Source organism: Tasmannia lanceolata, unplaced genomic scaffold (assembly GCF_043159265.1).
Source record: "Tasmannia lanceolata isolate RefF3 unplaced genomic scaffold, GAP_Taslan_0.1 ptg000007l, whole genome shotgun sequence".
NCBI lineage: Eukaryota > Viridiplantae > Streptophyta > Magnoliopsida > Canellales > Winteraceae > Tasmannia > Tasmannia lanceolata.
In genome coordinates, this window is record NW_027518684.1 from 12,974,246 (window position 1) to 13,001,395 (window position 27,150).

A 27,150-nucleotide genomic window follows, 5' to 3' on the forward strand; every position below is an offset into this window, starting at 1 on the left:
CATTGATATAAATATAAATAGCAACACCTCGAAAACAGCTCGATCAAATTATCCTAGGCTTGTGATCCATCTAGCCTTGTTTGGGGGGGGGGGGGGGGGGGGGGGGGCGCAGCAGGAAAATCTAAATTGTAGATTTTTGTAATCGTTTAGGGCACGTTTGGCAACCATGAATTTTTTTTCATGATAAATCAGTGTCTCCAGGTGGGCACAGAGATTTATGAGGGTGCGATTGAGATGAGCTTGACATGCAGCTAAAAATAAGGAAAAAATTGGATCCTATTTTGAGTAGAGTTTTAGTTTCCTAATATTTAGCCACCTCTCACCAAGACACTACTGAATTTTAGCCACTCCACCGTCATCTCCACTCGAAGACACCAATTCATCATGGAAAAAAAAATCCTTATAGCCAGACATGGTCTTAGGGCACATTTGGCTGCCATGATTTTTTTTATTTTTTATTTTTCATGAGATACTACTTTCTCCAAGTGGTGAGAGAGGCGTAGGGTAGGTGAAGTGGGTAAAAATCACTAAACAAAACCAGTACTAGTGACTCTAAGTGGTGAGAACTGAGAAGGGCTAAAATCTAGGGGAAAAAAAACTCTCCTCAAAATGGAATCAGCTTTTTCTTAATTTTAGCCACTCCTCACCATCATCTCAATCTTTCAATTCTCTCACCTTCTCCGACTCTTCCTACTATTCTCTCACCACTTGGAGACGGTAATTTATCACGAAAAAAAGACAGGAGGCTACCTGACATGGCCTAGGCTGTGTTTCATTGGACGTAAAACAAATTTTATGCTCATTTCTAAGTGTATAAACGGGTGTAAATTTTGTTTTCATGCCCATTTTACGTGGAAAGAAACAGGGTCTTATTGGCACATGGCGTGGGCCTCCTGCATATGCATAGGTTGACATGCAAGGGCCACTATGGATTAGTACTATGACTAGACATTTTGTATTTTTATTTTATTTTTCTGGATGGGCCCCACGTACATCCACCAATAACTAGCAACCACCCATATTTTCTCTGGGAAAAGTACGGAATGTGGGCTAAAGTTTCAAGGAATTATGGATTTCGTGCACCTTTTAAAACTAGCATGAAACACGGGTTATTCTTCAAAATCAAGTGGGGAAAAGACCCAAATACTCTTCGGACATGATAAGAGTCCTCGTACGTTGCTTTTCTTGATGGATGAGATTTGAGAGCGCCCAATCATTCTCTTAAAAGGATGAGAACGTTGGAGAGTGAAAATATCATCCAAAAACGTACCATGACAGGACGATCTTAAAGGATGAGAACGTGGGGAAGTGAAAATATCATCCAAACCGTTCATTTATTGGGCCACAACATATATAAGATGCACCGCATAAATCATCTCCATTGGATGATCCCAACCCTCAGATCTATATAGGTTTCTATAAAGAACAATCCCATTGTAGATAGGACGATTAGGATCATCCAACTTTACGTAATAATAAGAGAGAGAGATTAGAAACTGGTTTAAGAAAAAAAAATCTAAAAATAAAGAGGGCAACTTTACGGAAAAAATAAACTACACAAAGAGAGAGTTAGGAATCGATTTAAGCAAAAAAAATCCGACAATAAAGGGGTAAATTAACGGGAAAAAAAATATCAAAGAGAGACCTATTTAATAAAAAATCCCGAAATTAGGAGGCCAACTTGACGGAAAAAAAAATCAAAATAAATCTATCGTCTTAAGCCTAATAAAAAAAATCATAAATTTTAGGGGGGCAATTGAGTACGCCGCCGGAATATCAAGGGATATGCAGGCGGAAATAAGGTGTAAGCAAAAATAATCTGTAAGCAGCAAATTCTAGAGTACGCCGCCAGAATATCGAGTACGTTGCCAGATTTTCTGGGTTCAAACATGTGTTCGAAACGTATCGAGTACGATGCCGGATTCTAGAGTACGACGTCGGAATATCAAGGGGTACGCCGGTGGAAATAGGGTGTACGCCAGTGAAAATAATGGGTACGCCGGCGGATTCTAGAGTACGCGGCCTGATTTTCTGGGTTCAAAGTTCCAAACGTATCGAGTATGCCGCCAGATTATAGAGTACGCCGCCGGATTATAGAGGGGTACGCCGGTGGAAATATGGTGTAAGCGGAAATAATGGGTACGCCAGTGGCATCTCATACAGAGAGGTCAGAGAGGTGATATTATTAGAGGACACCACCGTTCCATATTGATGTCCACGTCTCGTGGATCCGACCGTCTATGCATATTGGCGATGACCAAGATTTAAACGAACACAGTGGACTCTGGGTTTAAAGAAAGATTTTAAATCCAAACCAAACATGCTGTGTATAAAAGCGTCAGCGTTCCAAAAAGTTTTTCAACACGTATTAAGCATCCATCCGTCTCTAGTTATTTCAGACCACCAAGATAGAAATGAACCCAAGGTTATGTAGGTTTAAATACACATTCAAACGAACTAAAAGATGCCTTGTGATCTGCGCTAATTTAATGGACAGTAATAAAAAAGGAAGCTGAATGACGTTTCTGTTGATGCCAGAAGGTATCAGGGTCTTTTGACCATCCAATTTTGAAGAATAGCCGTGTTTGATTCTTGTTTTAAAAGGTGCCCGAAATTTGTAACTCCTCGAAACTTGAGCCCACATTCCGTACTTTTCTTCTTTTTCTTTCGAGTTATTTTGCATTGCATTTTGGACTCTTGTTCCGTACTTTTCTTTTCGAGTTATACGCAGAAGGCATTCCACGTATAGCTGTTTGTCGTACGACCCTAAATTTAGAGAGATTTTTCCACCAAATGTGGGTCCGTGCCCATTCTATTATTTTACAGTCTGAATATACAACAAATCAAAGGGTTAGAGTCGTTAGACTGCCTTGCAGAGAATCTGTCCACCCATATATATATATAACTAGCCCCAGCAGATGAACGGTTTAGATAATCAAAGCTATGGACCCCACCAGCACTGCTTATTCCGGATTTTTTTCTTTATTTTATTTTAGGGCTACTGATGTTGGCACTACCATGTTTTGATAATTTCACTAACTCGACTTATCTAGCTGGGATTTGCTGGCTTCCATCCGCGAAATGCCTTCTGCGGTGGATGCTAGCAGATCCCTATCTTTTATCATGTAAACAGCGGTCATGGGTTAATTCCAGTTCCCATAAGCTCTCTGAAGCCAATTAAAAAGAAAAGACAAGCTGACTTTGTGCAATTATTAAAACATGGCAGTGCAAATATAAATACCCATTTTTGACAATTAGAAAATGTTAATGATATCGGCACAAACCATGTTTTAATAATTGCACTAGCTCACCTTCTCTTTTCTTTTTTAATTAAGTCTTGCGAGCTTTCTGGAAACTGTAACAACTTTTGACATCTGTAAAAATAATAAAAGACAAGTTGATTCAGTGCAATTATCAAAACATAGTAGTGTCAATATCATTAGCCATCAATTTGATGACGTGTGCATGAAGATTTTCCGTTAAAAGTGCTCCAAATATCTAAGCAGCTTCAGACAAAACTAGATCAGATTTGCATCCCTTTCCCCCTTTCCTAAGCAAGAACCCACCCGCGCACATTAGCGAACACCCCTCTCTTAAAACTTCACTTTCACCACCCTCTGCTTCTCCCTCTCGCCCAAACTCTCACAAAACCCTCGAAATATCAACCATGGAAAAGACAACACAACCCAAAAAGAATCAAACAATCTCTTTCAATTCCACTCCATTTCTTACAATTTTCAACGGCCGTGATGGACCCTTCATGGCGCATCTTAGCAGAGAGGGTTAGAAACAGAGGAGGTGTGCAGAATAACGGGTAATAAAACAATAGGCAAAGTTCCCTTCCTCAATTCTCCTCTTTTAATTTTCTTTTGATGTTGGAATTAAATGTAGGCTTGCAAAAAATACGTTTTTTCCCCTCCCCTGTTTTTCCCCCTATTTTTTTTTTTTTTTTTTGAAATATTTTGATGTCAATTTGTCTATAGAAAGATTGATTTCGAATGATCTGTTACTATTTTCAGATGAATTTCAACTGGGTTTTGATTCGATGGCCAAAGTTTCGGTGTTATGTGCTGATAATTTAAAAGGGTTTATACTAGCTGTTGTTTCGAGTGCTTTTATTGGGGCGAGTTTTATTATCAAGAAGAAGGGTCTTAAGCGAGCTGGTGAAGGTGAGTACAATATAAGTGCTTAGAGTTAATAAGGATTTGAAACCCTAACCCTAATCTCACTTTTTTTTCTTACTTGTGTTTTTTGTGAGATTTGTAAGGTGTTGGTGGTTATGGGTATCTGAAAGAGCCCCTCTGGTGGCTGGGCATGATAACTAGTAAGTTTTGTTTATTGGCAATTGTTGGATTTTGAACTTGAGGGTGAAATTCATGAAATGGGTTTAGTGATTTTAGTTTATGAATTATGATAGTGGTCTTAAACTAGAAATGTAATTCATTAAGTGGGTTCGTTGATTTTAGCTTGTGAATTATGATAGTGGTCTTAAAATAGGAATGAAATTCATGAAATGGGTTGTTTATTTTAGTTTATGAATTATGATAGTGGTCTTAAACTCATGAAATGGGTTTGTTGATTTTAGTTTATGAAGTATGATAGTGGTCTTAAACAGTTAAACTAGAAATGAAATTCATGAAGGGTTTCTTGATTTTAGTTTATGAATTATGATAGTGCTCTTCGGAGAGAGTGCCAATTTTGCAGCTTACATCTTCGCCCCTGCTGTGCTGGTAACGCCCCTAGGCGCATTGAGTATTATTGTGAGGTGAGAATGAATTCTTCATGTTTTAGATAATTTGGAGAGTAGAAAGTAAATGAAATAGTTGTTGGGTGGTGTTTGTGAAAATGGGGCAGTGCTGTTTTAGCCCACTTCATACTGAAGGAGAGATTGCAGAGAATGGGGATGCTGGGTTGTGTTCTTTGCATAGTGGGTTCTACAGTTATTGTGCTTCACGCGCCTGAGGAAAGTACTCTGAATTCAGTGGAAGAAATCTGGGAATTGGCGACCCAACCCGGTATGTTGGAGAATCTCTAAGGCCCCGTTTGTTTTGGGTTTTGAGAACCGATTGTGAGTCCAAAACTGATTATTCTACTCAAATTTACTTTTAATTTTGACTTCAATAATCAGTTTTGGGCTCATTATTGGTTCTCAAAATCCAAAACAAATAGAGCATAAACCTTGTTCATTTACCTTCATTATAGCTTGTGCCTTGACAGCTTAATTTGTTTCATGCAGCATTTCTTTCATATGCGGCTTCAGCTGTCACTATATCATTGGTATTGATGTTTTATTTTGCCCCACGCTATGGGCAGACAAATATAATGGTTTACCTGAGCATCTGCTCTGTAATTGGATCATTGACGGTAATTGTAGAATTTCACCATGTTGTTTTGCTTCCTTCATTAGCTTTGATTTTGATTTTCGTTATGGTTTCTTCCAGATTGTGAGTATAAAAGCTATAGGTATTGCAATAAAACTCACGTTCGAGGGTATAAGCCAGGCTGGTTATTTCCAGACATGGATATTTGTATCGGTCGCAGTCACATGTATCATCTATCAGTTGAATTTTCTAAACAAGGTCAGTTTCCATGTAATTGCTGCAAGTAAGTACCATTTTTTTGCTTTGTTAGATGAAACGATGTGTTACTTAGGGTTCTATGTTAATGGTAACAAGTAGAATATCTTCATCTTTCATGTTTAATCTTGTCATTAGCGATCAGAAGTTTTCAGAAAACTTATATATCTCTAACAACAGTAAAATACTCGTTCCCGAGCACGGCATCAACTTACAGAGTACTTCTGAAAATGTAACATGCTTTGTGGGGTGGCAATATGCAAGGGTGGTATTTCACACCTTTCCAGACTCAAGCTATTTCCACCAATGAGCATCGATTCAAAGTTGTCATTTTTCATCAACCCCCTCAACCCGTTAGGGTGGGAGTGGACTTTGGTCCCTTAGAATTGAACGTCGACCGAAGTTTATAGCTAATATTTCCTTCATTTCTCCATTGGGCCCTTTCTATCTATCTAGGAATCTGTCAGCTGTGTAGTAGGCTCTCTACTCTTATTGGTTGATAGTAGCCTTCTGAATAAACCAAAGCTTGAATCTGATACTGATAGTGTATGTGATATGTTAAGCAAGATGAAGTATTATAGGAAGGTAAGACAGTTATTCTAGGTTAATATCTGACTTACTGAGTATGTCTGAGTCTAGAAGTAGAAAAAAAAGGAACAAGAAGTGGCAGAACTTGAGTCAGCTACAAAAACAGTTAGCATGCATTTACCACATAATAGTTTAAGCCCTAGGGGCGTGTTTCTCATGCCTGTTTTTTGAGTAAGTAGGTGAAATGTTGTAGGGAACAATGGATAACTGGTTGGAGCAGCACATAGCCTTATGGTAACAAAGAGAAAGGAGGGGCGCAAAGTTGCCATTAGTTTGTAAAGGGGTACTGGTGCTGGTACAAGTACATTTGGTTAACAAAATGGTACATTTTACTTGATATGTTTGTATCTATTAGTCAAGAAATATAAAAGAAAAGAAGAAAGAAGTACCAGAACTTGAGGCAGCAACAAAAACCGTTAGCTTCCATATGCCTCATGATACTAATAGTTCTGCGGCCCTACGAGGAGTGTTTCCCATGCTTGCTTTTCAAGTAGGTGAAAACTTGTAGGGAATCAAGGATAACTGGTTAGAGCAGCACATTGCATTAGTGCAAGTAGTCACAAATATTTGCCTTGTGAATTTCTCAGGAGATTTTAATATTTTTTTGTTACTTTCGGATAATTTTTCACGGTAAATGTTAAAAATGAAAATATCATGATAGTTTTTTAAAAATCTCGGGATTATGTTGGGATTCTCGTCGCTTTATCAAGATGCCACAATAAAATCATGATATTTTGAAGAAGTTGAGATATTTGTGACTACAAGGAGAAGGGGGCGAAGTTGCCATGAGTTGGTGAAGGGTCTACTGGTCCATGTACATGTACATTAGGTTAACAAAAGTTCCAGGTACATTTTATTTGATATGCTTATATGTGCTCAATTATAATGTATTACCTGATTCTTATGCATAAAATACTACTATGCCCTGAATATACATTAATTCTGAAACTCCCATGTTTCTATAGTGAATGTCTGGTTGCATGTAATGTTTTCAGGCATTGGCTGCTTTCAACACAGCAGTTGTTTCACCTATCTATTACGCCATGTTCACAACCCTCACACTTTTCGCTAATGCCATAATGTTTAAGGTATTCTTGTGATCCTATGCACCTCAAATTTTTTATTTTACCTTTTTCAAGATATTCCTTTTTTGCACAAGCTCATCTACAACATCACTTTTATCATGTAGGATTTCTCTGGTCAAAGTGCAAGTAGCATAGCATCAGAGATTTGTGGATTGATTACTGTGATTTCTGCGACTACTCTGTTGCATGCTACAAGAGATCCAGATCCGCCCCTCGTTACAGGTATTTATAGATCCATGCATGTTCTCAACCACACCTTATGCCAATGATGATGAAGTTAACCTTAGGGTCTGCTTGTTTGGAAATTTTCTAGGATTTAATAGGTGTTTTGGTTGGTTCTGGAGCGCCACATCATCTACTAGTAGTATTTGGTTGCATGTTTTGATTCACACTACTAGGAGACTACTTACCTTGTCTCTCCATAGTCTACCAATGTGGTATGTTTTGTGCCCCACCATAACAACTTGAAAAAAAAGTTTTTTTTGCTAGTAAGTCTTAGGGTTTATCACTCTTCTCTTTCTCGCTCCTCGCTCTCTCTATTGGTAATCCACCTTATTTTGATAATGACACTACGCACCAGGAAACTACTTGAGTTAACAACCAAAAACTACTTATCACGATTCTACGAGGATACTATATTTGTGTAATCATTATTTTGCGGTGCAGATCTGTACACGCCGCTCTCACCAAAGATGTCATGGCACACGCAAACAAACACGGAAGTATGGAAGCACAAGGATGACGACGTGTTAGCTGCCAATTTCATCACCGTCCTCCGACCAGACTACTTCTCTTTGACGATGGATTGACTGTTCATTTTCTTCTCAAAGGGAAACCTTGAAAAGGCAGGCAGAATTCTTGGGAATCTGCAATCTTGTTGTACATACTTGAGGATGAAATTTTACCAGCTCCAGGATCCTTTCCATATTTGTTCAACCTACATTTGTGTAATTATTGTTTTTTTCCGTCCCATCATTTTCCTATCAACCAAACAGGCCCTAGTTTCCTTTCCTTTTCCTTTTGTTCTTTTCTTTCTTAAGAGCAAGGTTTGCTGTAGCCGATTTCATTGTTTTTCTTGTCCAACTGTAGATGGACTCCATTTTAACTCTGGTCTTGTTAGTGAGTAAAAAAAAAAAAGAAATTTATTTATTTTATTTAATGTTAAAATAGGATGGCTTGGGCCTAAAACAATCAAGTAGAATATGTGGGCAAGATCTCAGCCGTTCATTTGTTGGGTCCTACCTGTTGATCAGACTATGGTTATTGCCCATTTTGTTTTAAGAGTCTTGGATGATTTTTTTCACCGTTCATTTGCAGGCTAATAGTTAACCTCATTGACAGAAGAAATGTTATACTATTCCTCCTCTTCTATGTATCAACTGAGGATCTTTCCTTATTTTATTGTTTTTTATTTCTCAGAGAGGAGACAGCGTAAAGCAAATATTACTCCCATTATTAAGTGCAAAAAAGTTTTATGCCCATTTTAGAGACTGGAGTAACTTCTACAAGGTAAAATTTTTCACTGTATAGTTCTTGTTAATTCATTGCACGCTAGCAAAACGAGATGCAAGTAGTGTTTTCTCCTGTAAACACTTGTGAACTGCAATCTCTTGCCATGCCTACTAATCAACAGTTCTCCATTGAAATAGTTATCTCGTTAAGCTATATTCTGAGAAAACTTGGGACTTTTCACCCACTTTATGTAGAATTCCACAAGCTAGAAGGCAGAAGCACACCTTTCCAAGTTGAATCAGTTCTACATCATCCATGAATCCAATCTAAAAATAGTTTCTCTTACTGATACAAAACGAATAATATCATAACACATACGAACAGACCAGGATTGAAAATAAAGAATAGGGTTAGAAAAAAAATGGAAACCTGGAGGGATCTCCATGAGCAGCCAGCGCAGTATGATCAATGCTGATAAAAGTCGATGGTTTAGCACCTCTTTTGGCAGGCTACTAAAGCTTGAAGGATTTGAACATTTTCAACTGAAACTAGAGGGTCAAAATAAGAATACCAACAACAACAACAAAAAATCCCATCCAACCAATTTTTATAGCAATTTCTTACATGAAGATTTGAAAGCAGATTTCGTCCACCAAAAGATCAAGAGAAATGGAGAAATGAAGACTTTCATTAGAAATTACTGGGAATGGATATCTGCAACATTGTTATAGGAATTCCTAACAACCCAAACAATGATGGCAATCAAGAAAAACTGTGCAGACACCCCTTTTTGCTCATCATTGCAGTAAATGATATGTAAAATTTTCCAATAAAAGCATGAGGTTTAAAAATAGAGAAAAAGGGTTCCTGCGCTCGAGTGCAAGAAACAAGGGTGGGGCCACATTGTTGGGGTGATCCTAAGCATTCATTTGAAAGGCCCCATCATGGATGGGGTGTGTACCAAATATCAGATTCATTGCATCATCATAAGGTGTCCATTTGTGGGGGTGAAAATGGACGGATACTATTTGCCCACTAATCTGCCCATTTTTTCACCCCACAAATGGACACCCTAAGATGACCCTATCCATGAAAGGGCCTTCCAAATGAATGCTTTGGATCACCCCCCTCCCCCCAACAATGTGGGCCCACCCTGCATTTGCACTCGAGCGCAGATAAGCTTATCTGTGCTCGAGCACATAAACCCTTTACTCTTAAAAATAACAGAGAAAAATTCCCATAAAAATTTTCTCATGGAAGAAGTTTTTCAACAAAATAGGAAAAGAAATGAATAACAAAGGAAAGAAACATTTATATTATAGACAGATAGATAGATGATTGTGGTGAGATGGACTAATCCCTGATAATTCATGAGGCCCAGAACTGGTACATAGCATGCAACTGATTCAAACCAGTTGGCTTCAAAGACATCTTGTACAGCTCCCTGAGCTTTCCAACATCTCCAGCTCTATTGGTTGCAGTCACCTGAGCGGCAGCAGAAGATTTGCTCCCATTTCCAGAAATGGCCATTGATAGCATCTTCTTTAGTAGTCCCTGTAACTGATCCCAAAACTTTACCTGAATCTCAGTATGCTCATTGCCAGAAAAATCACAATCTTCTCCAACTACGAGACGACCTTCAAGAAGCTGGGATAGAGCTGATTCCAGCATCTGGAACAAAACAAGCAAAGAGAGTTACACAGATGCAAGAATTTCTCCCTGAATTCTGTGATGTAAGGTGTAACCCGAGAGAGAGAGATTCGATGTCATCCCAAAACTATGCTTTTGGAAACCAGAAAAACATCACTATAATTATTTTTATTGGGCATGCTCTGTCAAAAGTTCCTTCCAGCCGCTGAAACTCCCTCACTCCAATTCTTCCCGAAGAACCATGAGAGTTGTTTACTGCAAGGACCATGATGATGGAGATCAGTGGGACCTCAGATTGGTTCATGAAGTGTACGCAAAGATACTGTGAATTTATGAGAAGTTTGAGGATCAAAAGTTCTTTTAAACAGCTTAGACTAATATTATGAAGAGTAGGTAGAATTTGTATAGTGGTTGCCGATCAAGACGAGATTGAAGTGGCCAAAAATTGGTCGCCCAAGGAATTTTAAAAAACAGAAGGATCTACAGAAAGTTTAGTAGCCCCAAGCAGCCTTTTGTCATGGATTTAGGGGGAACAAAAAAAATTAGAATCATCATTGCATTGTTGCATCCTTGTCAACGGTCTCAAGATGCCCTCTTCCCACCATTGGGGCTTCATGCATCGTGGATCTCTTTCCCCTTTCTGATTTATAATGATGGGGAATGTTCTGAGAAGTAACTCTTGGCCTTCGGATGATTGTTACAGCTACTCAGGGATCACAGCTTGGAGAGATATCATGAGATGTGAGAAGCCTGTCCAGGCAGCCCATAGATTCCATGTGGGCTTAGGGATTGGATTCGATTTGGGTTGGACCAGCAGGGTTGTGAACGGATTGAAGGAGGTGTATGTACATTTGTTCAAAGTGACAGTTCCCAGTGAGGCAAGTGGGGGTGTCATTCAAACGGGAGAACAACAAAAGTAGTGTGGGTCGTCAAATTTCACAGGAACCCCATTGAGAGAGAAGTGGACTTGGTGGAGATGTTATTGGGTAGTTTGAAGACAGTCTTTATTGTCTAGATTAGGCAAAGCAGTAGGGATTCTTTCTATGGAAAGGGTGCTCGGATGGATTATTTTCGATGAGTTCGTTCTCCATAGTTTGGTGGGTTTTCCAATGTGTGTGCTGCCTCTAGGAGGGTGTTCGAAAATTCCAGCTCCATCTTGGGTGCTAACCTTTTGTTGGATGGCATATGCTTGGGTAAGATTCTTACAGCTGATCATTTGAGGAACAGGAACTACGTTACCATTATCCTTTGTATCATGTGTGGAGGATGCTAAGACTATTGATAATCTCCTCATTCAGTGCGACCTTGCCAATCAGGTATGGAGTTTCATTTTCTCTCTACTCGGAGTGACCTGAGTTTAACCAAGCACATTGGTTCCTTAATTGAGGCGTGGGCCTCAGCTCCAAGGCCACCCAGAGGTAAAGCTCTAAGGAACCTATCTTTGTTTATGGTTCTGTGGTTGGTTTGGCAAGAGAGAAACAAGAGGATTTTCAAGGGGGTTTCTAGTTCGATTCAAGTGATCTATCAATCTTCACAACCATGATTAGAGGGGTAGTGGAAACAGGAGTTCCACAATTTTTGAGAATTCACTCTTAAGAGATTTTTTTTTTTTTTTTTTGATAAAATTAAGAACAAACTAAATAATAGATAACTATTGAAGTATCCTATTTTTTTTTGATAAATGGTAACTTCATTAAAACTCGAAAAAGAGTACATATGTCCGAGCTTGCCTACACTCCATATCTATATCAATTCCTCAGAACACCCCCAAGTTGAGGATGGAAAACCTGAAGCCTGGTTTACATATGCAGTAGAATGGACCCAGATGGAGCGTAATTAAATATGTTTTTCAACTGATTTCAACATTCAGTCTTTTATATAACGTTGCGAGTCAACCTAAATATGTTCTGTCTGGTTAAGAAATGAATTGCATTTCTAATTGCTGAGGTGCATGACAACCATTTTTGGAGACATAAAAATCCAAAACAGTTCGAAAAGACACTTTGCTCTTCCGAAAACAAACAACCATATATCATTTAGAAAAGAAAATTAAAAACCAACACTTGCAGCAGAAAAATACTCACATGAAGATTCAACCAGTTATAATAAAAAAACGCAGCAACATCAAACCAGCTTCAAAAGTCAGGAGACGTCTTAGTTGTGAACAGCTAAAATACTCAAAAGAGAGGTTTCAGAGAAACTTACTGTGTTAGAATGGAAACAGTTCGAGAGTCTCAAAGAAAGGGCCGATCGCTCCATTAGAATAGTCAGGTACATGATGGGATGCATCTTAGGACCATAGAAATCACTGGACTTCTGCCAGTTCCTCTCAGCTAGAGAGGCATACTGTTTAACCTTCTGAAGAAGGCTACCCTCACCTCTAGATTGTTTGATTTGCTTGTGATCTGAATCTAAAAACTTCAAACAACAATCCCTATGATAGCAAGCAAGTTGAAAATAAGCATAGGCAGCCTCTTGTCTACGTAGGTCACCCAGTGATTCATATATACACAAAGCCTTCCTAATAGCATCATTGGCAGAGATCTCACGCTTACTCAATTCTTTCTTAGGTCTCTCTCCACTAAGATGAATATGACCTATAGGCAAATCTTCAAGGCTTCCATTTTCATACACCTCTGCGGAAATATCTTCCCTTGCCAAAAGCATTCCAAGCCTCAGATATGTATGAGCAAATTGTGTATACACTTCACTTTGCAAGCTGCTTGGAATTGACTCCCCAACTACATCCAATTCGGAATGAGCTGCACTGTAGTACCTTATGGATTCGCTGTATTCCAATTTTGCTGTCTCTAAAGCTTTGTTGTATGCATTCTGGAAGAATTCACGTGTCTTGTAATTTTCCATCTTGGATACCATTGCTTCGGCCAATGCTCTTCGCCCATGCCCTAAATTACAGTTTATCAATATGATGTTGGTATGGTCAGAGACTTCTTTGAAAGCTTTAATAGCATCTACAAATGCAAGTTCAGCACTTTTTAAGTCTCTGCTGTCAAGTCTATATCGACCAAGTTCATTACATGCCCATCCTTTCTTTTTAACTACAGATTGCAATTCTATTGAACCATTAGGAACTCCACCCATTGCTTTCATAGCTGCATCATAACAGCTGATGGCAACCGAGAGATTGTTCTCAACATCTCCAATAATAGGACCCTCAAGAAATTTGAAGATACCTCCATTTTTCGCCTTGGGTGCATCTTGAATATGAGTTTCAGATCCAACAGACAACCTAGAACCCATACTGTGCATTTCCAAGGTACCCTCAGTTCCTCCAGAATCAACTTCCATACAGGTTACATTAAGCTTATCTGTAGTTGGACAACAAGTATGTGTATGTGTCATACCATTCCCATTTCTCTGCACATATTCACTTTCAGAAAGATTTGCATTTTCCACTTTGCATGGAGAATACGGAGAGTTCTTCATGTTTGATTTTCTGGTATGTTTCTTGCCATAAGTCAAAGGGCGCACATCTCCCATGCTGCTGCTTGCACTGTTACCACTGCTTGCCCTATCACTTTGGCAGCTACAGTTTATTAGAGAACAAATGCTGCAGTTCTGCTTAAACTGTCCCAACTTTTTCTTCAGCCTTTTGACCTCTTTCACAACTTCAGTTGACACCCTTAACTCACTGCCAGAACCTTTTCCTTCTGGGTTTGCCAATATTTCTGCACCCTTTATCCTGTGGTACTCAATGTAAACATCCCCAACAAGTGTCCATGCCTTGGCCCAGAATAAATAATTGGAAGAGATACGATCAATTGTATCGCATTCTTCGATGGAACTGGAATTTGATTTGGCTGAGGCATTTATAACTGAATTTCTCTTGCCACTTGTATCTTTTAACTTTGCCTGGGATGAAGATCTACTGAACATAGACGAGATAAACTGAGCATCTTCGAGATGTTCCGGCATTGACCCATAAAGAGAACATGCTAATTCTACAACTTTCAGAGCTTGCTGTAATTGCTCACCCTCCTTATAAGCTTGTCCAAGAGCCAAATAAGATTCTCCCAGCAAAAGAACAAGTTTCCATAACTTATGATCCATTTTTGATGATGCAAGCCATTCCCTAATATCACAAACTTCAATGCAATCGGCATCACCACAAGCACATACAGAAAAATGGGACGGCGGAGATCTATCCTGAGTTTTGTTTCCAAGATCAATCAGCTCCCCTTCAGTGTTTTGCAGTTGGCGCTTCCATCTGAGAGATTTTATAGCTTGAGAAACATGATGGATAGCAGCCAACTTGGAGGAGATTGGATCCGCAACAGTTTGAACCACGTGCGAAGAAGTTGAAGAGATTTGGCACACTGCAAGGTTGTTGGAACCAGGCATGGTGCCTTCTATAGCGTCCAATTCCTTGTCTCTAGATGCAAGATTGTTTCTGGGTGGGCATAAATTTGAATCTATGATCATCTTCCCAGATGCTTCGGGAAGTGAATTTTGAAGAATTATTCCATCTTTAGGTGAGGGTATATCTTCAGCACCTTCACACGGCATCTTATCTTGGACAATGGGTTCAAACATTCCTACTGAAATCTCCGAGGAACCATCTTCTACGTCAGTAACTGTAACTTCAGTTTCTAAAAGAACAGATTCAGATGTTAAGTCCACTTCCTCGTAACATTTCAAAATGAATCGTGCAAATTGTTCGTGAGCGTATGCACGGACCACCTATTTCAAAATATAATTCATCATAAGCATGTTACTGTTTGTGAATATAAATCAAATGCGAGTGTGGCAAAACAACCAAAATAGCTAATATGAGGAACACAAGCAAGGCATTTTGGTAAAACAAAAAAGCTGTATTAAACTTCGGGAAAATGATATCCCACCCACCCACCCAACGTCATTCGTTAAGTTTTAAAGGCAAAGAAAAATGTTAAAGGGGGTGAATTTATCCTCGGTGAACCATTCTCTCAGAAAACGTTTGTGGGGGGGGGGGGGGGGGGTCATTTCCCTAAACTTAAACCTGGAAATTTACTATACCAGATGGTCTTGCTCATCCAGGAACTCCAAACACTTTTTAAAAAGCTTTGCACACTTGGCCCTATTATTTGGTGCCTGCAGGAAGCACCACAAATCATTAGCTCATCTCAGCATGGTCCAAATGACAACGAAATAAATTACTACAATTTTTGAGTTCCACTACCTTCGAAAGAGATAGCCTGTGAGCGAGACGGTAAAGAAGAGTTCCCAGCGAAAACAAGGAATCACTTCTCCCTCTATGCATCAGAGACGGAAAAGAGCTATCCCTTTTACCATGATCTTCAGATGAATGGTTCTTAGGTATAACAGAAAGATCAAATAGTTGAATTACATCCTCTCCAGCACTCTTGTAGAGCTGAGAATGTAAAATCAGATACAATTATGAATTCATTTGCACAGTGAAATATGTCAATTTAAAAAAAAAAAAAAAAGACCAATGTGTAATAGAACAAAATTCCATCTCAATGAAAAAGAAGATACGTCAAGACCAAAAAAAAAACACTTTTATCAACTATTGGGGTACCCTGGAAAGTTGGGAACCCACACGGACATACCCAATAAGCACCAGGATCTTGCTTGCAGTTATCCTGAAGAAACCTCAACACTGAAAGGCCATTTTGTTGGACAACTTGAGGATGAAATGCAGGTGTGCCATCCTCAGATATGCCCTTGAGTAGAAATATATCATCTGTTTTCAGAAGCTCGTACCCTTGAACAACACCATTTTGATGGTAACAAATGGCCAGCTCGGGCACACTTGCCATGACATTGTCAAGCCAGGCTTCAAGCCATGTTAATGAAGTAACCTGCTAGCAAAAAAAAAAATGAATAAAGAGTAGAAATCATAAAATGAAGGGAAAATGCAAGAAAGACGTTCATCACCTGACGTGCAACATCCCACAAATGTAAGCTCACGGCAACATATTTCTCATTACTGAACATAAGTAAGTCACTGCCCAAGAGCATGCGAAAGTTGTGAAATTGCCAAAATAGAACCCTTAGAAAACCATCATTGCCGACTCTTCGGTACTTGTCAGACTCTTGGATTGGACATCTGGGATTTTCACCAACTTGTGAAGTTTTTTTTAATGCATTGTGCCTGTTTTTTTGCTTATTGCTCCAAAAGAAGTTGTCATCATTCCCTTGCGAATACTCTGCATGACGATTGTATCCTTCATTTCGACTGCCACCGACACTCTTATCAAAATACTGAGACTTACTACCTTGTGTTGAACAGGAAGAAGATGCAAAAGAACCATCACTTGTTTCAAAATGTCCAGGTAAAATGGTGGAGCTTGATTGATCTTCTGATGGCACATAGTGAGCAGGTGGGCAATCACAAGCCTCTGCTCTTACTGAATGCATGGCAAAATTCAAAAAAAGAGATTGATCCACACCCTTAGATTGGCTGCTTTGTCTTCTAACCAGTTTTTCTCCCTCTTCAACATCTGGCCTATTCTTTGTGAAAATTTTAAAGCAGTAAGGAATTGCAGTTATGAATTACGATAGGCTAGACAAGTCAGTGCCAAAGTCAACAACATACCCTGTATTTAGAACGAGTGATTGTCCTATACGATGAACTGCGATAGACAATCGAGCCTTGGAGTAAGGTATCTTAAAAATCTGCTTCAGGATATCAGTGGGAGCAACCACATCTATCTCATCTCCATACTCCGCAAGACCCGAAACAGCAAGCGCCTCACATTTTTTTGCAAGATTTTGACAGACAGGTTCACTTTCCCAGCATAGATCTGTCAAGTTCCAGCAACCAATTCTATAATCAGATGTTGGAATCCCAAGAGAGGATTTAAGGAAAGGAATTCATAGAAGCGTCAAGAAATATATGTTCGAGTGTTGTAGCTAGAGATGTGAATCAATCACCTCCAAACATGTGCAACACGGTGCAACTTAGAAAGTGAAACTTTGGACCATATAAAATACGTCCACTTTGGACCATATAAAATACGTCCAACAAATGCCTTTTTCTTCACTTTTGTTCCAATCACATTTTGTAATGATATAGAGAATCTAGAACGGAAGACCAAAGTACCAAACACTTTTTTTTTTTTTGAATGGCACCAAAGTACCAAACACATGAACATGAATGCTATTGTGTTTGCATTATTTGAAGATACAATGACTTAATCAGCTCCAGTGATTGAGGTTACCTCAAATGCGACGTTGATGCCTACAGATGCATGTGAAGTAGTTGATCAAAAGTTCAAAACTATTAAGTGAAAGACAATTTGGGGAAAAAAGAAACCCACAGCTTGATTGAACTTTAAATTCCAATGTTCAAATCTCTCAACTATAGTTTGTTGATGGTACTGCTATTTTCAGTGGAGCGTGATGGATCAGATAGTTCACTTGAGGGTAATAGTAGGGTAGAGACAACCTTGTTTCGACACTGGAAGATTGGAAAAGGTGTGGTCATGGAGGTAAATATAAGATGTGGATCTGGCTAGAAAATTAAACTTCTACCTAGATGAAGGCCGATTTAGTATTGGGATCTCTGGTTGTATTGGCAAGTCCTCAAAAGCATTGTCGGATCTTATGGTAGAAAGGGCTTAAAAGAAATTGTTGACGTTGAAAGGAAATCATTTATCTATTGGAGGACATATAATGGGGACCATCAAGTATTTAAGGACCAATTTAAAGTAGTGGGGCCCACCAAGTCCTTACTAAGCATAAGGGTGGTTGTGAGGTGCAGGAGAGATAAATGTATTTTGATAATTTGGCTTTGGTCAAATTGTCATAAATTAATTATTCTCCCAAATTGCAATTTTCATAAGTTTGAAAAGGGGGGCAACTAACTTGCTCCAGTTGGATTTTGAGTATTTTAGCAAGTGGAAACTTCAGCATTGTTTTTTTTTTTTTTTTTTGAATGGTATACTTCAGCATTGTTAGGAGGGTTGCTTACTTAGTAAAACTGTAAAAGTTGAGTTGTTTTGGAAGAAGAACGAAGGAGTTTCCTAAATGGTTAGTTCTAGTTTAGGAAGTCTAGATCTAGTAAAGGGAGTTTCTATTTTGGTTTGTTTTCATTTTTAATTCAAACAGGTATCCTTAAGATAGTTACCCTTTCAATTTTTTAGTTACTGTACTTTTTATATTAGCTAGACCCGTAAAAGTAGGAACATGGTTTTAAATTTTAACCAGAACATTTCGTTTCGGCTGAAATATTAAGATTTCGACGGCTACCGAAACGCAATCCATTTGGTTTCGGAAAAATACAAGATTTCACCCGAAAGTTTGGGATTTTATCTGAAAATTCGAGACCGAAATTTTGGGATTCCATCTGAAACATGTAACTTTTCATATAAAAAAGCTAAGTTTCTATCGAAATGTCGACAGTTTGATAGAAATTTTGACAAAAAATAACTCCACCAGCAAAAAAGAGAGAAAACAACGAGACTCCTTTAAGTTATTGCTAAAAAAAGGGAAAAATAAAAAGAAAAAACAACAGTCGAGAATCTTACATGGATTTTGGCCGTGATTTTGAACCGAAATGTTTATGTGATTTTACAAAATTTTAGCCGAATTTTCTTACCGAAACCGAAATGTTTCCGTTTCGCTAATGATCGAAACCGAAACCGAGATTCCCGTTAGAGTTTAGGTTAGTCGTTCTTGTCTGTTAGGACATGCGTCAAAGTTCTCATAAAATAGTTTGCGAACCCTGGGTTTGCGCCAATTTGTTATCAAAGCCCGGAGCTCAGATTCCATGTAGTTCCATAGCCACACGCCATCTAGGTGTTCGATCAAATTCCCATTAGACTCTAGGTTAATCGTTCTTGTTTGTTAGGACATGCTTCACATTTCCCATAAAATAGTCTACGAACCCTAGGTTTGCACCAATTTGGCATCAGAGCTCAGAGCTCATGTTAGTTCCACGCGTCATCTAGGTGTTTGATATACTTCCTGTTAGAGTCTAGGTTAGTTGTTCTTGTCTGTTAGGACATCTTTAGGTAGGAATTGTGCTTCTAGTATTATCCTAGGTCATAGGGTCAATCCCAGATCAGTCAGTTGTCGGTTACGTAATGTAGTGTCAGTCTATTTCCATTTGGATGTCTTGGTACATTTTCAATGTCCATAGGATTGCCTTGTACACACTTTTTCGATTATGGCTAACATGGCCAATGCTCCACATCAAAGGCAAGGCCGAGTCCAATGCCAAGGGGTCTAGCAATAAAGCACTCATGCTACATTGGAGCAACACTCGGACATGTTAGTCGAGACGAAAACACAATCCAATGGAGATTTGCATAAGCTTTAGAGGAGATCCAGGATAGATGGTCATGCCACTGAGGTTTGGCATGTCTGACAATCTGCTAACTAGGAAGCGGGGGCTATGGCTAGCTCAGGTGTTGACAGAGAAGCAATTTTGACTTTTGACTAACGGCTCCGTTGAGGATATTATGATGGCTGTTTTATTCCTGCTTTTATTAATTATTGTATTGCTTTCAGGTATGTATTCTCTTTGACCACGTCGGTCATTGGCTTTTGCCTTAATAAAATTTTCACCATAAAAAAACTCATTTCATGATCCAAAGTTCCCAAAAAGTAGTCTGACAGGATTAGATCCATATTATGGTATGTTCCTTGCCTCTAACATTTAGTCGGTTTGTACCAAAGTGATAGGATTAGACCCACAGTATGCTACGTTCCTTTGCCACTAGCATTTAGTAATCTGTCCAATGGATTGCAAGATGAAGACCCTTAAAGCTGTTGATTTATGATACAGTAGGTGGGAGAGGTGGTTTGGGATATTATGTTTAGAAAGCATTTTAATATTAAAAGATTGATTCCTTAGTGATCTTGGTGAAACTAACGGAAGGAATCTATATTAGTAGGGACTAGGGAGGAGTAAAGAATGTTTTAGCGTAGAGTCCAATTGGGTTCTTTTGGCTTAAGTCTTTTGATTGGTAGGTGGTGGTGGCTCTATAGTCCCCACAAGGAGGTCACATCTATCATGTGACCTCCCAGTGTTATTGTTTTTATGAGATTGAAGTTCTTGACAAGATACTAACAGTGGACCCCCTTACTCGCCACAATGACAGATTCCCAGCATATATTTGTATCTTGTGAGAAATCAAAAGAAGCGGTGGGTTATCTATCTATTCATTTTCAGTTTTCAAAAAGGATTTCACACTTCTTTTGAATCTGTTTAGGGTCTACCAGATGATGTAGTGCTAAATAGCATTACTATTAGAGGAATGTGTCCATCTGGTCCTTTCTTGAGAAGAGGTTGAATTCTGAGGAAGTTGAGCTTGGTGTTTCTTTATGCCTCATCACGCTTCATTATGACAGAGCACAATGGTATGCTCTTTAGGTCTAAGGATGAGCGTTTCATGGTGAGAGGATAAAAACATGCAATATTTACTGAGAATCCATTTGTAAGAAATTCCAAGAGTTATGAAGGCAAGGTATTCACTATGGAGTAAATTGTTCAAACTAGTATAAGGTTTTGAAAGAGTGCACCTGGAAGATGGAAACCTTCTATGAGTAAATTGTTCAAACTTAATTTTGATGGATGTTCCTTTGGTAAACCAGAGCATTAGCACTGGTGGTAGTAAGGGATAATGTAGGCGGTGAATTCACCATACAATTTCCCCCTGAATTGTATAGCACTAAGATAGACACTGTTGAGAAAGCAAAACGATCCAATCGTGCACAAATTAAACGGAGAAGTAAAAGGAACAAACAAGACAAGATGAACTCTGAGATTTTACGTGGTTAGGCCAAGCCTACTCCACGGGCGAGAAACACGATCTTCCACTATGAGAAAAACAAAATACAAGGATTACAATGGATTAATCACAAACCCGCAACCCTTTCCTTACTTCTCAAACCAAGACCGTACAAGAGAAAATCCCAAGAGAAAAACCCAAAAAGAAAACCCCACTTTCTCTCCTTTCTTTCTCCTTTTCTCTCTCCTCTCTCTTTTTCACTCTCTTTCTTTAGCCACACAAAAGAGACTCACGTACTCTCTTTTATAGACTTTGGGTTTTCCTAAAATACCCACTTTCCTTTTCGCAATCTTGCCTTTTGCCTTCCCACCCAAGTAACCCATGTGGGTGGGAAATAAGGCAACTTTCCCAACAATCTCCACCTTGGCTTATTTTCCATTGATGTCACCACCGGTCCGCTATTACCGCAAACCACCATTGGCCTTTCAAAGTACCAGCTACACACCAGCGAATCATCTTGGTTCTGCTTCCTCCCGATTTGATCAATACGACCAAAGCACATGTGTAGCTGCCAACCCGTTGACTCACCTAGTCAACCTTGGAGAGGGATATCGATCCATCCTCCTCAACGCAAGTACTATCACCTTATCATCATCGTCTACAACCTGGAAACTTGTCTTTGCACCAACTGTGAAAGAGACCCTACGTGTGCGCACCCAATTACCCTGTTTCCAACTAACTAGCCATCGAGATCTTAGGAACACTAGTCACCGTGTCCCCAACCGGACGATATAATCTGCCACACTCCTCTCCTTTCATCAGAACCATACAGCCACATTTGATTTTCATAGCTCCACCTGCAGCTGAAAACCTGAAACCTCTGGAGTCCAACCGGCCAAGAGATAGTAGATTTTTCCGTATCTTTAGGACATACGCCACACCACCAAAAGTACGAATCACTCCATCAAACATTTTGATCTTCACTGTTCCAACTCCCGTGACGTCACAAGTAGACTCGTCACCCAAGGACACTACACTCGCCTTTGTCACCTAGAACGTATCAAAATATTCTCTCCTAGAGCATACATGAACAGAGCACCCTGAATCTAAAATCCACTCATCATGATGAGAAGTGTGATCACCTATGCAGACTGTGAGAGAACGTCTCCAAACTCTTCAGCCTGCTCATTCGTTACCGCTACCGCCGTATTCGTAGTACCATTGTCCGCCTGGTCAGCTCGCTTAGGATGATCCCGCTTGATGTAGCCATATTCCTTGCAACGGTAACATTGCACGCCATTTCCGCCGACCCTGGATCATGACCTGCCTTTTCCTTATTCCCTGTCAGACGACCTTCCTCTTTGATTCCCACCATGAACAACCAACCATTGTGGAAGAGGAAGATACGCCTAAATTATGGGAGAAGTTGGAAAAGCTTTATATGTCAAAAGCTTGGCCAACCAGTTGTATTTGAAGCGGCAATTGTACTGGCTGAAGATGCAGGAAGGCGGGGATCTTCCGGAACACATTACGGTTCAAAGGCCTTTTGGATTAACTCCACAAGGTTGATAGAAAGTTGAAGGAAGAAGACAAGGCCCTTTTGTTCTTACTTCACTTCATGATTCATATGAAAACCTGGTGACAACTTTACTGTATGGCAAGGATACGATAAAGTTAGAGGAAGTCATGCCGTCGCTTTTATCGAATGAGATGCGGAAGAAACCTGTTCTTGCATAACATTGTCTGCCAAGGATACGATATGGTAAGGATACGATATGGCAAGGATACGATAAAGTTAGAGGAAGTCATGCCGTCGCTTTTATCGAATGAGATGCGGAAGAAACCTGTTCTTGCATAACATTGTCTGCCAGACATAGTCAAATCGTGCTGATTGCCTTCGACTCAATGTCTTCCCGCTCGGCATCAGTCATCTTCTCCGGCTTCCCATCATTTCCCTTCAACGCCTTAGCCAAGCCCTGTTGAACTAGGATGTCCTTCACCCTCATCTGTCATAGGGTGAAACTACCATTTCCATCAAATATGTCGATGTTGAACTGAGTAGAACTTGATTTTACCGCCATCTCAGATTACTTCGCACTTCTCAGTGTAGCGCTTCACCTCGAACGAGAATCTTTCTTGGAAAATCTTTTTACTCCCAAAGATCGCTCTAGTCGCGATCCAACCACAACACCCACGATCACTCCTCCTGACCTTGACGATCGCTCCAACCACAGCTCTGATACCACTTGTTGAGAAAATCCGCCGGGCAAAACGATCCAATCGTGCACAAATTAAACGGAAAAGTAAAAGTAACAAACAAGCCAAAAAATGAACACCGAGATTTTACGTGTTTCAGCCAAGCCTACTCCACGGGTGAGAACCACTATGAGAAAAACAAATACAAGGATTACAATGGATTAATCACAAACCCGCAACCGTTTCCTTGCTTCTCAAACCAAGACCGTACAAGAGAAAACCCAAGAGAAAACCCAAGAGAAAAACCCAAGAAGAAAACCCCAACAGAAAAACTCAAGAAGAAAAGCCCACTTTCTCTTCTTTTTCGCTCTCCTCTCTTTCTCTTTCTCTCTCTCCTCTCTCTTTTTCACCCTCTTTCTCTAGCCACACAAAAGTGACTCACGTACTCTCTTATATAGACTTTGGGTTTTCCTAAAATACCCACTTTCCTTTTTGCAATCTTGCCTTCTGCCTGTTGCCTATCGCCTTCCCACCCAAGTAACCCACATGGGTGGGAAATAAGACAACTTTCCCAACAGATACAGTGACTGTTCTAATTAAAGGGAAATGATAAATGCGCCCCTTTTCATTACTTGGGACACCCAGCTACAATGTATCTACGACTGAAAAAGGTGCTACTGTATTTCACATTTGAAGGAATGAAGTGACCAGATTGCCACGTACAATGCAGTTGGATGTCCCAAGTGATGAAAAAGGTCGCATTTATCATTTCCCTTAAAGAATGATCATGCTTTGATAGTTGGATTTCAGTTCCAACTTTTAGAGTGTATCCAGAAAAAAGGATGTTCTGTTAATGATAAGGCCAAAGATAGTGCGACCTTGAACATTGAAAGGGTTACTTAGTAATTAGTATGGACCTTGTGTAAGATTAATAAATAAGAAAACAGGGCGAGGATCAAGATGTGGTTGGCAAATCAAGCTAGTTCATGTAAAGAGCTTGCCCCCAAGCCCCTGTTTGGATTGTAGGAATTTCATGGAAAAGTTTGGAAAGGAAAAATATTCCAAAAGGTCCTACTTTTCTCACACACGAAAGAAGATGACTTGAACCAACCCTACTCAATTTTTACCTAGAAGGGTCTTCAATTTATGATAACATCCTTTAAATTAACTATAACAATTATCATTTCCTTCTAAATCGTGGAAAGAAAAAAAAATCCAAGAAAAACTTTCCCAACAGAAAAGTTTAAATTTCAATCCAAACAGGGCTTAAACTAAGGAGATCGCCCATCGAAAAGTCCCCTGAAATTTCCCTCTTTTCAATTTATTTGATACCATGTCCATTTTTTTAGTAATAAAAGGAACATAAGTGCAAAGCAGATTCATTCAAACCGAATCAAAATTCAAGTAGCAAAAGAAAGAAGAAGCGGAAGAAATTTGATACGATTGGGATAGGAAAGTATTAGATATTATTAGATAGTATCTATTAGTAGTTTTTTTATATTTAGAGATTTAGAATGAATCTTTATTATTATTGGCTATTGGTTTATTTAGCTTTATTAGGACTTTTTGTTCAGGAAAGTGCTTATTTATTTTATCATAAAGATAGGGGTGTCAACGGATCCACTTCGGATCGGATCCACCTAAGTCTTAGTTACGATCCATTCAAATCTTTTATCGGTCGGATCGGATTCGGAGTGTTCTTCAGATCCTATTTATTGTGTCCCGGTCACGATCCATTTCAAATCGGTCCATCCATCAGAGTGTCCTAGTAGGTCCTACTTACAAAACAGCAAAAAATCTCAACTTTCTTCATATGAAACAAACCCCAAACCTTCCCCAATTCAGAAAAGAATTAGTCACTTTTTTTTAATAACAACTCATGATTTTGATGAAGAATAGGATTTTATTGCTGAAAAGAACTCCAATGTTCGAGGCTACGTGACGGTAAAACTTTCTAGTGACTAATCCTTGTTGAGTATGAGTGGCAAGTTTACAGAAAGAAAAACCTATTGAGGAGAGAGGAATAGAAAAAAGATGTCTGGAAAAGCGGGAAAGTGGAAAGCCGTAAGCTAAGCGATATTTGCTTCAATTTTATGAAAATGCCCGTCCTTTAAGACTTATTATAAGAAATATTTAGTGGATATTTTAGTAAAAGGACTTCTGATCGTGACTATCCATCGAATTTTTTTTGCCATGTCTTGATCACGATCCGAAATTTAGATTTCAGATTTTATGAAGAGGATCCAAAATATGTCCATGGGTCCTTCTAATGTGCCTAGATCCTGTTTATGAAGGTTCTGATTCGGACTATCCAATGGACCGTCTGAGTCCATTGACACCCCTACATAAAGATTTGTTAGGAAAGTGATGGGTTAGGAAAGAATTGGCTACAATTCTATTACGTTTAGGAAAGTAATGTGAGAGAGGGATTTTGGAGAATAAAAATGATTGTAACTTTCTATTGGAAAATTATCAATGAAAAACATCTTATTCTTCTGCTAATCTTCTATTGCTCTTGAGAATATCTCCCCGGACGTGAGATTAATCAAGTCTCTCTTCCAAGCGCCGTATTAAAATTGAAGAACTCGAATGATCAAGGAACATGACAGAGACTTACCTCCACTGGTTTTAGCAGGCATGGAAGCGATTGGGAAAACCTTCTCTGGTAAATTCGAGAGCAAAGGAGGAGTGTTGAGATCTGTCTCCGTCGGAAGCATCTGATAACGAGGAGCCTTAACCCTAGAAGATAGAGAAAAACACTGATTTCATCTATGCCATTGAAAAAAAGAAGAAAAAAGAAAGAAAGGAAATGCAGAGAGAAGAAAGAAAAATATGTAATTACGTTTGGGCGGAAGGTACAAGAACGAATTGAGAAAGACGAAAGGATTCATCTGTTGGAACTGGTAGTGTTCCGCATATGAATCCCACAGGCTTTGGATTTGCGATCTCTAATCTCCCTACGCACTGGAGCTCTCCCGATCCTGAGCTCTCCATCGGTTCTGGTTCCTCTGATCAAGCTTAGGGTTAGATTTAGGGTTTCGATTCTGCTATTCAATTCTCAAGATAAATCTTAGGGTTTCGATTCTGCTATTTGATGCTCTGGCCTTCTGAACTTTCTGGACGCTCCGCCGGTAAAAGCCACACTTATTTGATTTTGGATGCAAGAACAATTTATCTTGAGAATTGCTTTCCAGGGAAAGTTTTTTCCTGTTTTGTAGGAAAATTACAAGCCAATTAAACTATAGTTAATTTTTATTAGGGAAAATACAGTTACACCCCCCCCCCCCCTCAACTTTACAATTTCAACTCTTAACCTGACTTTTAAAAGTCACAAACTCAATTTCAATTTGTATAAGGTAGACCCCCTCTTTTGAAACACTATCAATGCTAATGAAGACGCCATACCCCCTCCAAACCCCATACCACCAAAAACACATTGGGCCCACATTGTTTGGATGATCCAAAGTGTTCCTTTGATGGGCCCTGACATAGATAGGGTGTGCCCAAAAAATCAGCTCCATAGGATCATCTTAACCCTACGATATATGGATGAAATGTCAACTGAGGGGTCTACCTTATACAAATTGAAACCTCGTGTAGTTGGTGACTTTTAAAAGTCAGGGTTATAGTTGAAAATGTCAGAAAGTTGAGGGGGTGTATCTGTATTTTTCCCTTTTTATTATTCCATAATTCTTTGCTCCCATTGGCCAAATCCCTTTAAAGATGCACTGAAATTTGATATCATAAATGACTTTAGTGGTATTTGACCACTAGGGGCGCCCTTTGCTCTCTCTTTTGCAAAGGCACCTGTGAATCTAGCATTCCTACAATTTTTCCCAATATCTTGAATCTTGTAGGGTCCATTTGGATACGCGGGATTTAGAATCTTGGATCCTCAAAAAT

General features: G+C 39.3%; 2 protein-coding genes across 8 annotated transcripts; one reads left to right on the forward strand and one right to left on the reverse strand.

The window, feature by feature from the left end:
* Nucleotides 1-3,523: 3,523 nt before the first annotated feature.
* On the forward strand, nucleotides 3,524-8,398 carry LOC143881957 (putative magnesium transporter NIPA6). 5 transcript variants are annotated; one of them, XM_077385318.1, is made up of 10 exons: nucleotides 3,524-3,814; nucleotides 4,020-4,169; nucleotides 4,268-4,324; nucleotides 4,675-4,765; nucleotides 4,855-5,015; nucleotides 5,237-5,364; nucleotides 5,442-5,579; nucleotides 7,160-7,252; nucleotides 7,354-7,471; nucleotides 7,916-8,398. In XM_077385318.1, exons 2-10 carry the CDS (start codon nucleotides 4,046-4,048, stop codon nucleotides 8,056-8,058), a joined length of 1,053 nt encoding a protein of 350 aa, XP_077241433.1. In that variant the 5' UTR covers nucleotides 3,524-3,814; nucleotides 4,020-4,045; the 3' UTR covers nucleotides 8,059-8,398. The 5 variants fall into 5 exon arrangements, with proteins under 5 accessions (XP_077241433.1, XP_077241435.1, XP_077241434.1 ...); XM_077385320.1 differs by having other exon boundaries at nucleotides 4,705-4,765; XM_077385319.1 differs by lacking the exon at nucleotides 3,524-3,814 and adding an exon at nucleotides 3,828-3,887.
* Nucleotides 8,399-9,935: 1,537 nt separating this feature from the next.
* LOC143881956 (uncharacterized) lies at nucleotides 9,936-26,379 on the reverse strand. 3 transcript variants are annotated; one of them, XM_077385316.1, is made up of 10 exons: nucleotides 26,090-26,379; nucleotides 25,865-25,986; nucleotides 16,911-17,118; nucleotides 16,591-16,820; nucleotides 16,250-16,521; nucleotides 15,922-16,173; nucleotides 15,531-15,722; nucleotides 15,368-15,442; nucleotides 12,557-15,052; nucleotides 9,936-10,372 (listed from the first exon to the last, which is right to left on the reverse strand). In XM_077385316.1, exons 1-10 carry the CDS (start codon nucleotides 26,239-26,241, stop codon nucleotides 10,070-10,072), a joined length of 4,302 nt encoding a protein of 1,433 aa, XP_077241431.1. In that variant the 5' UTR covers nucleotides 26,242-26,379; the 3' UTR covers nucleotides 9,936-10,069. The 3 variants fall into 3 exon arrangements, with proteins under 3 accessions (XP_077241431.1, XP_077241430.1, XP_077241432.1); XM_077385315.1 differs by having other exon boundaries at nucleotides 16,250-16,820; XM_077385317.1 differs by lacking the exon at nucleotides 9,936-10,372 and adding an exon at nucleotides 10,381-10,606 and having other exon boundaries at nucleotides 16,250-16,820.
* Between the last annotated feature and the right edge of the window lie 771 nt (nucleotides 26,380-27,150).

Bases quoted from the DNA above. Each gene is read 5' to 3' on its own strand.
- LOC143881957 (XM_077385318.1), top strand. From the start codon at position 4,046: ATGGCCAAAGTTTCGGTGTTATGTGCTGATAATTTAAAAGGGTTTATA. The intron at 5,016-5,236 runs GTATGTTGGAGA...TGTTTCATGCAG, and splicing joins GGAATTGGCGACCCAACCCG to CATTTCTTTCATATGCGGCT. The intron at 7,253-7,353 runs GTATTCTTGTGA...TTTATCATGTAG, and splicing joins CTAATGCCATAATGTTTAAG to GATTTCTCTGGTCAAAGTGC.
- LOC143881956 (XM_077385315.1), bottom strand. From the start codon at position 26,241: ATGGAGAGCTCAGGATCGGGAGAGCTCCAGTGCGTAGGGAGATTAGAG. The intron at 17,119-25,864 runs GTAAGTCTCTGT...GGAACTTGACAG, and splicing joins GCCTGCTAAAACCAGTGGAG to ATCTATGCTGGGAAAGTGAA. The intron at 16,821-16,910 runs GTATGTTGTTGA...CACAAAGAATAG, and splicing joins TCACTCGTTCTAAATACAGG to GCCAGATGTTGAAGAGGGAG.